Raw genomic sequence first — 11117 nt, 5'->3', positions numbered from 1 at the left:
GTAACACCTTATATGTGGACACAAAGGGGGGCTACCAGCAATTTTTAATAAATTGCGAAAGCCAGGACTTGGAACTCAAGACCTTAACTCTGATACCATGTTAAGTTTCATGCACTAGCCAACGCAATCAAAAGTTCGAACTAATGAAAAAGGCTACTTATGTAACAGATCTAACTTTCAGTTTTCATACAACTACTCAGCCCAGAAAGAAGATTCATAATGTTCACAGCAAAGCTTAACTTTTGGCAAACAGATGGTTTTGTACGTGCTTAATTCTCTCTTCTATGTTTAAACTGAAGCTGAAAGTGAGAAAGATTACAAAGATCAGAAGTGGCAGCAAAAGAACATCTAGATCCCCCCCTATACATAAGTAGCAAATGTCGCCTCCACAAGTTTTGTAGGTTGCTCTCTAGAACCACTTTGACAATTTTCATTTTCAGATTGTCACCAATCAAAATGCTTCCACTAGCCGGCCAGAAGCTATCATAAGTAAATGGATCCCGGTTGTTCAATCCTTTGATAACCAAGGTCATTCTTTGCTAAAGAGAAATGATAACTATGAGTCAGACTCAATAGAATTGGATCCATTCCAAATAGCGAGAATTAGGATTCTTGATCCCTCTCAATCTCTCTTTCAATTCGAGGATCCAGAGAGGTGTTTTCATAGTCATCTCCGAATATTTGCCATCTTGGAATACTATCTCTAAGAAGAAGAAACAAGTTCAAAGTATTGAGAAGCAACTTATCCGATAATTTTGAGGCCTGAGGTCAGGAAGAATTCAGAGTTAAGTGTATGAACCAGCAATCAATATTAACACATTGATTTCCAACACTACCATATAGGACAGTCGGAGTACTGATGTAGGTCCCTTACAGTTTGCAAAGCTTTCTGTGCTGACCCTAGGGGCAACTACCTCGAGACATGATTCATGGCATTTGGTTGGAACGTACAACATACATATATATTACAGACATACCTATCATCATACAGGAACTGCTCTACACCGGCATCATCACGGTACAGGACCAAACAAAATTTGATGAGCGGTGTGGACGTGCAAACGAATGAAGAAAACGTCAACAAAGGCAAGTACCGTCACGATCCGTGCAGATTTTGGATGTCGATTTTCAGAGTTTGGAGCTTACGCTCAACGGCGGACAACTCACCCTGAACACCCTGCAGCCAGTCAATTTTTCGCTGGCATGCTTCCTGGTACGGTTTGCTGGCAGTGTCTACGAACTGGACTAGCTTACTACCACTCTGAGATATATCCTTCTGAATAGCTTCATCAACTTTACGAGATAGTTCATCGGCAGCCTTGCTGACCTTCTCTACCGCAAGCTTCCGTCGACCAGGGAAATTCGATATTGCAAAAAACCTGAAAAGGGGACAAATGCACAGCAGATTAATATGCATATACTTCGTTAAGTATCTGCCCATCGCGTGCATTCCAATCATAACTTGTAAAAGAGTGGTTTATAATTATAAATTAAAAATTACCCGCCAGCTGAGCAAAGAGCAAGAGCAAGTAGATCTTCGAGTGTAGTTGTTAGAACAGAAGTCAAAAGAGAGGCTGACAATCCCGCAACCCCAAGCCCTCCAAAAGTTCCCGTAGCCTTCACGACACAATAGCAGAGCTCAGAATGATAAACAGACATGAAAATACAAGTATAACAAAACCAGAGACACAGACTCTAATGTAGACATGCTGAAGATTAAACTCATAACCGAGCGAACAAGCATTTTGAACTTTGAAGTCTTTCCAAACTATGTGTTTTTTTTATTGTTTGGATTGCTTACCACATATGTCACATGGTATTCAAACTATGTGGTTTAAAGCTACATAGTATTCAGTCGAACCTAGCATTTAAAACCTTAAATGTGGAGTACTCCCTCTGCTAAAACTAAAAGATCTTTGTTAGGAATTGTTGGAAAATACAAGTGTAAATGTTTTTCGTATACTACTCTCATTTTATTTTTATTTTTATTTTTGACATTAATTTGCAATACACTCAAAGCACTCTCCCACCCTTCTCAAAATGAAGCGTGATAATTTAGTAATCTCCCCTCATATCTTCCTCAAAACAGGCTGGGTTACCAACTTAAATAGAATTCCACGTGCATGATTTAGTGAGAGGGAGGTGATCAGGCGCATTATCCAAAACAGGCTGGGTTACTATTTTTTATGCATCTTAAACACTGATACCACATCTGATCATTCCAAATACTCTGAAAAGGTATGCACACATAATCCAGCAAAACATCAAAGGTGGGTCATACAGGATTCTCCAAATGCCGGTCTAATTTCTTCAAAGCGTAAATTGCTAATTGTCCAGAAAGGCACAACCATGATGCTTATGCTCAGGAAAATTCGCATAAACGTTTTATTTACATGCATTACTAGGAACAGAAGATTTGATAACCAATTATACAGAATGTGCATTAAATGATTAAAACAAATCTTCCCTCTATCTTGCTAAGAAAATAGATAAACAAAGTAACAGACACTAGTAGCATGTTCCAGCAGTTTTCATTTTAAAATATTAATTAGCATAAAAAAATCTTTGCTGAAATTTGAGGGAGTGGAAGTCACATTTTCTTTTCTTTTTTATTAAAACGATTTGTTTAGATAAACTTACCATAATGTTTATGGAATGAAAATAAAGTGTGTGACAAGAAAGGGAAAAACTATAAATTTTAGTAGACATACCACTTCACGAATTTCTTCTTCAAAAACCTTAGCAGCAGCAGTAGCACTGAAGCCATCCAGCACTTTTATGCTGAGTTTCTCTCCTTCATTAACAAGCTCAGTTCGATCTGATGAGACACTTTCTTCCTGACTAACCAATGAATTCCATCTTTCATGGAAACACTCCAGATATAAATTTGCTTCACGGGTATTGCTAGAACTCAACCATTTTGAATATTCACCCAATAAATCCTGCACAAAAATAAAAGAAATATTTATTTTCATAACATGAATCGTAAGCATGGTGAAGCAAATAATAAAATCATGTGGATAAAAAGCATGAATTATATTGAAAAAACTATTACAGCCTTATTATGAGGCTTAATAATACATTTAATAAAACACTGCAATATTGTAACACTAAATGAAATCAACACATTTGAAAAGCTTCGACGGATTAGGTAGGCATGCTATTATGAGGCTTACTACGTTTGCAAAACGCTGAGATATTGTAACACTAAATGAAATCCACTCATTTGAGAAGCTTCAACATATTAGGTGGACATGCCTGTGCCCACATTCAATGAACTGCAAAACTCTACAAGAAATACAGAAATAATAGATGGAAGTGGGTGGTCTGCAGATAGCCTAGACAATGATCCTCTTAGCACAGATAATGTTGCCGGAGGTAGCAAAGTTCCGAAGCCCAGTTTTCACCTGTTCAACTTGGCTAATTCTTATGGTTAGCTCTGAGTTCGAGTCCCAGCTGCCCGATGGTTACTCTAATTTGGAATGTTCACCTAATATGTTACTGCCAGTATGGTGTGGCTGGCTGGGAAGCAATAGGCAGCAAATATTGTGCTATACCAGTTGTTTGCATCAAAGTTGGGAAAATTCAGGCATGAGCCTCATAATACCAAATCTGGGGAAATATCAAACTGTAAAAAAATAAAACTTCATTTATTGAACATGATAAATGTAGTTGCCAAACGTACAGCTGCATCGTCAAGGGCAGGACTCAGAATATCATTTTGAACAAACGATGTGGCTTTGGCGGAAGGCCCTTTTTCTCCTGTGAGCATGTATGTAAAAATAAGGTCAATGTTTGACAACTGAAGTGTAGATTCCATGAGCGTTATAGCTCGACTTTTTGCTCTCTCAATCTGCATGAAGAAAAGAAAATAGAAGCACATTCTCGATCAGCAGGGGAAAAATGTTAGCTCTCACCAAATGGCAATTCTAGGTAAGCAACAGGAATATAAATATCACAATACATTTAGGGCATATCGACCACATAAGCAGACTAAGGTCGAAGGCAATGGCATGGTTAATGACTAACTACCCCTCCTAATTGCATTTTTAAAGAAAAGCCAAATACAACATAGATCCGCACACACGCGCACCACACACACACACACAAACAACACGCGCGCGCGCACGCACCCTGCCACAACTCCACAAGCACGCACTCGCAGGGCCTACTAAGGGGAAGTACAAGGCATGTGTGCCGCGGAGAGGGGGAAATAGATAAGCGAAAGGTAGGAAAGCATCATCAAATTTGTATGCCAATATTTTGCAGCAAACCAAGAAAACGAAGAAAAGTATGCCTTTGTTTTCCAAAGTGATATATCACAAACAGAACTTGAAAATATATGGATAAAACAAAAGAAATCATATTTGAAACACCTACAAGAGACGAAATCTGCTTCTGCCAGGAATTGCTATCAGCCTCAATTTTCAAAGCATAGTTGTTTGCACCAGAAACAAGATCCCTGATGGATGTCAAGTCATCAATAGCCTTTTCATGTTCTAGTTTCACAAGTCTTTGACATGAAGTTAGCAAACGATCTGCAATACCAATTGGTGTTTCAAGTTTCAGTCGGACCCTTTCCTTTCCAGTATCTGTTGAACCATCTAAAAAGCTCAGTAGGTAATGCTCAAGATCATAAAACTTGCTGCTTCTCCATCTAGGATCACTTAACAAAACTTCCCCATGGTGCTCCCTATCATTTTTCTTTGAATATGAAAGTTTGACTTCCAGAGCAGAGCGTGAAGATACAGGAAACAGTGTTACATCCTCAGTGTTGAGTAATTTCCTTGCGTTTTCCTTGATAAAGGCAGTGGCCTCTTCAAGCTACAATTGGAGTGAGAAGCAAACCCACAAGATCAGCAAAATGGCAAATATGGAAGACTATCATGCTGAGATCTGGAACACTGAACATATAAGTATCAAACCTCATCACTGTTCCGATAGAGGTCCAATTTGTTTAGAACAAATACTACTTTCTTCTTCCACTGCTGGACATACTGGAGAAATCCGACCTAGAAGTTCCAAACAAAGATTTTGACTCTATTAGAGATACAAGAGAATATTTTTAAGAAAACAGACAATGCCGGTCGAATCGAAGCTAGGAGATGCATGCGCTGGTCTGGAAACCTCAGTAGAAATTTCCGGAAAAAAATACCATAACATCCTTCAAATGATAAATCAGAATTCTAGAATAAGATGAGCTTTTCTAACCCTAGGTCCAGCAGCCCCAGTGGCATGGACTGTCCAATTCATTTTCGTAATTGTGGGGATAGAAGTTTGGTTAGTAGATATGTGATGCAACCAGTTTGAGGTGAACAGAATCGTTGGGTTGGCAACTTTATAATTTACCTAGTATGCATCAGAGCAGAATCACTGCAGTAGTCTGCAAAGGCCAGAACTAACATACTAAATTGGTTTTGTAGATATTATATTTGGGTCAGTTGGTATTGGCTACTTTGTATATTTCAGTTCATCTAACAAAAACCTCCAGAATTTCTTCTATAAGTGTACCAATATCAAACAAGGAATTAGGAATTATGTTCATACATTAAAAAAAAAGGGAGTTGTGTATGCCAAGTACAACACAGATGAACTGATCAAAGACTAGATTGATTGTATTACAAAAATGTCCCAGGTGCGTATTAGAGCATTCTAAATACAGGTACATTTGTCACTAAAATAGATTAAAAAATACCTAAAATTTTGATAGCACATACAATAACAAATAGATTTAAGAGAATCACTAATAGGGAATTAACTAAGCTAATCCAATGTTAAAAGCTGAGACAGCTCCGGCCTGTTTGGTTCGTGGAAAAACTTTGCCAAAATAAGCTTCAGAAGGGCTGGCGAAGAAAATGACCAGAACAAGTATGGAAATAGCTAGTCCAAAAGCCGAGCAAATAACTCGCTGATGATGAACTAACAACTACCTAAGAAAGTGTGGTGTGGCAAACATCAAACCAAGTGAGCCATAAAAACCATACAATGCATGTGAGTTACAAGCAGCTGGAGTGGAAGTTACATATATACTTCAATCCAAAAACTCATGCAGACCACCATGTGATTGCGTAACTAGTATGTGCTTCACAGATTATCAATCTGCTGAATATACTAGTGTACTATTTGATTCAGTTACTTTCACTGCAGCATGTCATCCTCTCTTCACTAACAGCAATTACTATAAAGTGTATAACCAATTGGCATAATAAATTATAACCCTTACCTCACTCTCAGTCAATGGTCTATCTGATGACAGTACAAAGAGTATCAAGTCAGCTCGTGGCACATATTCTTCAGTGAGTCGCTGCTGCCTCTGGAGAATGACATTTGTTCCAGGTGTATCAACTAGGTTCATCTGTTCAATAGTACACAAAGAAGACATCACGAACAAGGACATGGAGTCATAAAACAAGGAAAATGCACTGCTAATTTGGCCTTGCAACTAGCAGCCATGCAACCTAGTACACTAAGAGAAAATAAGGTGGAACAGGGTGCCATTGCCTTTGGCACCTTAAGATGTAACAAATGCTGACCTGCAGCCAATTCGATACAACTATAACACAGGCTGTGTTTTGTGAGAACTACAGCATGTTGTAGGATAAAAAGCTGTGTTCCTGATAATCCATCCTTATTCCTTATACTTGCAAAATGCTTCCTCAGAACTAATATATCGTCGAGCATTCCCGTAGGGTTTATATCCACTATTCACCTATCCCAATGTAGCTAGTTTATTCAGCTAACACAGTATTGGACAAAAGGCTAGCATCTTTGATTAGATGCACCGGAGAAAAAAGGTACTAGCATTTAAGAACAAAATTGCGTAGCGCACTCCTATGAGATAATCAAGGAGTACAAACATGATTGTACTTCAATTATATAGTTACCTCTTTTAAAATTGGAGCCGATAAATAGCATGTGAATTGACCATCCGGGTGCCGCTCACATCGTTCCATGCTTTCAGAATCAACCTCTGAATATGAGAGCAGTGTGATCTCATTTGTCGTGGGTACAACTCCTTCCTGAAGATACTTCCTTCCAAGTAGAGCATTTATAAAGGTTGATTTTCCCGAGTTAAATTCACCCTGATATACATTGCAGGAATCCGGATAAGTGGTTTATAAAATTAATAGAAAAGCCAGCATGTCAGAAAACATGAATGAGTTGAACATTACTGAGAAACCACGGCAAAAAAATTGTAGTGAATAAGAAGGTATGCTCGCTTTTCAGTTCAAAGAAAATAGTTTTGCAGGACAACAGAAGACACCAGCAGGTTAGCTACGCAACTGTAGAAAAGGACATGTGCGCACCACTCTAATTAGATTACAATCTGATTATGTTATTGTGATACCAGCATTAGAAATCTACTGAGCTTATGTGGGCTTATGCAAATGCCTAACCATTAAGGAAGTGACTTGTTGAATGAGGATGTTAATGGACAGATTTTTCAGTGCCGAGGAGTGGGTTTCGTTACCATCGGAGCAAGCATAGTGGAAATACTATTTCTTCTATTATACTGAGGAAAGAAAGAAAGCACAAATAGAAAAGAGGACACGAATTTGAAGTCATGACCATATTTAGCAAGACAAGAAAAAAAATTAAAACAGCACTAAATGCTAAGTGGTAAACTGGCAATGGTTGATTCAACATGGTCAGAACTTTTGGTGGCTCTAAAACACTACACAAAATATCAATATCCCTTGGTGGAAAAAAATGTTGATTCCTGCTTTATGGAAAATGCATAGTAATAACCAAATTCTAACACATATGGATGATGTCATAACCAATATGTAATGTAAACACAAAATTACCACAATAACCAACAAAAATGGCTCACTCAGGCGAGAAGCAGCATCAACCAGAAGTTCAGCCTCTTCCATCTGTGACAATGTATCAAAAATTATATTCAAGTGAAGCATATTCTAGAGACGAAGACATGAAGTATACTGAGTTCATTCCAGGGATCTTCAACTACCAAATGTGTAACATTAGATGATCACCATTGGTGCTGCCTTGCGGATAACATCAACAGCTTCACTAAGAATAGGCTTTTCCATCGCTATTAGCTGCATCACTTTTTCATCCAGTTTTGTAAATCCAGCAACTTTTGTCTTCTCACGAGTTAGGACCATTACATTATTTGTTTCTTCCAACGCGCTAGCAGAAGAGGAAGTGGCTTGTGGTACTGTACCGGTGCTATCCACTTTTAAAAAATCCCTTTCTATGATATTGTCAGTAAGATGTTGGATGCCAGTCAAAGACAAAACAATTCCAGATGCACCAGACTGGAACAGCTTGGATGTGGTATCAGAATAAGACCCTTCGCTTTGCAAATCATTTAAAGTGAAGAAAACTGGAATCTTCACATGCTGAGCACCAGCACCATTCAAAACACTCGAGAAGTCACCCGTCCCGGTATTTACGATAAGGAAATCAGCCCCCTCAGAACTAGTAGCGCTTCTGGCAGAGTCCGAGGACCGTATAGTTCTAGCGACAAGCGGGAGATATATGGAGTCAGAGTTGGATTTCATCATCATACTCCTTGCAACAATAGCAGGAATACCTGCATCAAAAACGAGACACAAACTTCTTAAGAAAATCATAATGCTGCAATGCAATCGGTGATAATAATAACTTCCTGGTAGGCTAGAAAATGCAAAAATAAAACTGAAATGGCGCAAAATGTAAGTTCGAACATTCTAAATAACTAACTGCCGCTTCACCAAAGGACAGCTACGCAACACGAGCTGGGAGAATTCAATCAAAATTCGCCATATTCTGCATAACTAACTGCCCGTCCACCAAATGTAAGCAAGCAGCTACAGTATGCAACAGGAGCTGGAGAGAATTCAGTCACCAACCATCGTCGGCTAGCACGACGCCGCTCGCCCCGACCGCGGAGGCGACGTCGACTCGCTCCGCGATGAGCAGGTACGCGCGGTCCCCTACCGCCGCCTTGAGCGCGCGCGCGGCCTCGTACGCGCGCCCGCCGCCCTCCTCCCCGGCCTCGAGCACGACGATCCCCACGCCCCGCGCCAGGGCGGCGGACACCGCGTCACCAGAGCCGAGAGCCTCGTCGACGCCAACACGGAGGACGAGCGCCGGTACCTGGATCTCCGGCCGCTTGAACCCGCCAGGGAACAGCGTCCTGGGCGGCTCCTTGGCAGCGCCGCCGCCGCCGGAAGCGGCGGCGCTGCTGGCGTCGACGGCGCAGCGGTGGCGGGGGCGACGGCGTGAGAGGAGGAGGGAGTGCAAGGGTAGGCCCCGGCTGGCGGCGGCCGAGCGCGGCAGGAGGAGGCAGGTGGCGGTGGCGGTGGCGGTGGAAGGGGCCAACATGGAGAGCGACAAGGATAGGAGTGCGCGCGCGCGCGTGGACAGCGGAGCAGAGAGCGAGGCGAAGTGGGGAGTGGGAGGTGGTGGAGCAGAGTTTGTCCCGGATTTGGTTGGATAGGATGGGGGACGAGACGGAGTAGAGCACCGCCGCATGGCGGGGCCGCGGGGTTTTCCCCGGTGAAGTCATTTCATGGGAAGCCGACGCTGTTTTGACTAGTAGCTGAACCATGCTTTAGGTTGCCCTCCATTCGATTCTAAAGCAAAAAATAGACTCATTTGGTTTGGAAGCTTTTGACAGGAAAATCATAAAGAATTAGTGTTCCAGAACAAAGTTCTCATGCAATTGATTTGTAGAAAACGTGCGCAGCAATGACTCTTGATGTTGTTCATTCTGTGTTTTGGGAACAATGAAAAACTACACATCCAGTCAAATCCCGAAAATTCGATAGGGCACGCACCTTCCTAGTTGTGTCTTGCCGCACCGATCCCCGAATTCATTGGATTCTTCCGAGGGAACAACAAGTTTTAACTTAGTGATAGATACACTCTTTTATTACTTTTTATGAAGGGGGTAGTTTCTAAAACTTGTGATTTATGTTTTTTTGTTCAACGAAATTCGGCAACTGAAACTTAACGAAGTTTTAAAAACTCGCCAAAACAAAGCTTCTCAGCCCGGAAGTTGTCTTCTTTTCCAAAGATGACCTCCAAAGTGATTTGCCCGAGTGGTTCGGCCTTCTTCCCTGGGACGATGCCAAGGAAGTGTGTAGGCAAAGGTGGTAGACCTATTAGGGGAAGGCCCATTTTCTGCAGTGTTGTAGCATACATGATATTGAGGCCGGAGCCGCCATCCATGAGTATTTTGGACAACTGGCAGCCCCCAATGATGGGATCGTCACGAGTGCATTCCTCCTTGGGTTTGGTATGTAGTTTGGGTGGTCGTTGAGTCCGAAGAAGATCGTATGGTTCGACCAGTCCAGTAGTTGTGGCACTCCGGGGACTAGAGCTTAGACCTCTCACACCGTCTGCTTCTGGGCCCGTTTGGACTATGGGCTGTGGAAAATCATGTTTACCGCATGCGTGCCGGATTTTTCCTTCTGGCATCCTCTTGGGGTTCTTTGGGAGGTCGCGTGTGCGCTGCGATCATCCTCGGGGTTAGAGCTCTCTCTATCCCTTGCATTCTTCTCTTGCGTGAGTTGCTCGTTCAGGTGGCACTCGTGCGTTGAGTGTAATGCTTTGTAGGCTCCGTCGTTGTGGTATTTGCAGGGGCCGCTCATGATCGTCTCGTATGTGCAGGACACATGCCTTGTCATGCGTTCATGTTTGGTTTTCTTGCTGCCCGGTAGGTCGGCCTCCTGTCCAGTTGTCACCGCTAGTGGCCGCTCCTTTCGTTTGAGTTCGTGGTTCTGGTCACGCGTTGTGCGGCCTGACTTGCCATGTGCCCTTGCTAGCTCCTCAGGTTGCTTGTGGTGGCAACCCACGCGAGTCGTCTCCTCGCCTATGGCTGTAAGACAATAAGTTTTGGGGAATCAGCACAACCCTCTAGGGGTGGCTTATCTCATTATATATAATGGTTGTGTTACAATATGTACAATATACATACATAGGTACAGAAGCTATACATAGTCTAACACCCTCCCTCAATCTTAGCCACTTTCTAAAGAACTGAGAAGGGTAAGATTGCGCCTACAAGCCTCAAACTGTGGCAGCGGTAAAGGCTTAGTGAAGATGTCTGCAAGTTGATCCTTAGATGAGATAAACTTGATCTGGAGTTGCTTCTGTGATACACG

At 41.8% G+C, this 11117-nt stretch overlaps 1 protein-coding gene across 2 annotated transcripts; it reads right to left on the bottom strand.

Moving 5' to 3' along the window:
- Window positions 1-750: 750 nt before the first annotated feature.
- Window positions 751-9496, bottom strand: LOC119341699 (probable transmembrane GTPase FZO-like, chloroplastic). Of its 2 annotated transcripts, XM_037613565.1 has the most exons (11): window positions 8859-9496; window positions 7998-8560; window positions 7809-7877; window positions 6885-7082; window positions 6224-6355; window positions 4926-5012; window positions 4381-4824; window positions 3686-3853; window positions 2712-2942; window positions 1502-1617; window positions 751-1379 (listed from the first exon to the last, which is right to left on the bottom strand). In XM_037613565.1, exons 1-11 carry the CDS (start codon window positions 9481-9483, stop codon window positions 1097-1099), a joined length of 2916 nt encoding a protein of 971 aa, XP_037469462.1. In that variant the 5' UTR covers window positions 9484-9496; the 3' UTR covers window positions 751-1096. The 2 variants fall into 2 exon arrangements, with proteins under 2 accessions (XP_037469462.1, XP_037469469.1); XM_037613572.1 differs by lacking the exons at window positions 751-1379; window positions 1502-1617; window positions 2712-2942 and adding exons at window positions 3054-3490; window positions 3558-3612.
- Between the last annotated feature and the right edge of the window lie 1621 nt (window positions 9497-11117).

The sequence above is a fragment of the Triticum dicoccoides genome, chromosome 1B, assembly GCF_002162155.2.
Source record: "Triticum dicoccoides isolate Atlit2015 ecotype Zavitan chromosome 1B, WEW_v2.0, whole genome shotgun sequence".
Lineage (NCBI taxonomy): Eukaryota > Viridiplantae > Streptophyta > Magnoliopsida > Poales > Poaceae > Triticum > Triticum dicoccoides.
This window is presented reverse-complemented; position numbering and strand designations above follow the sequence as displayed.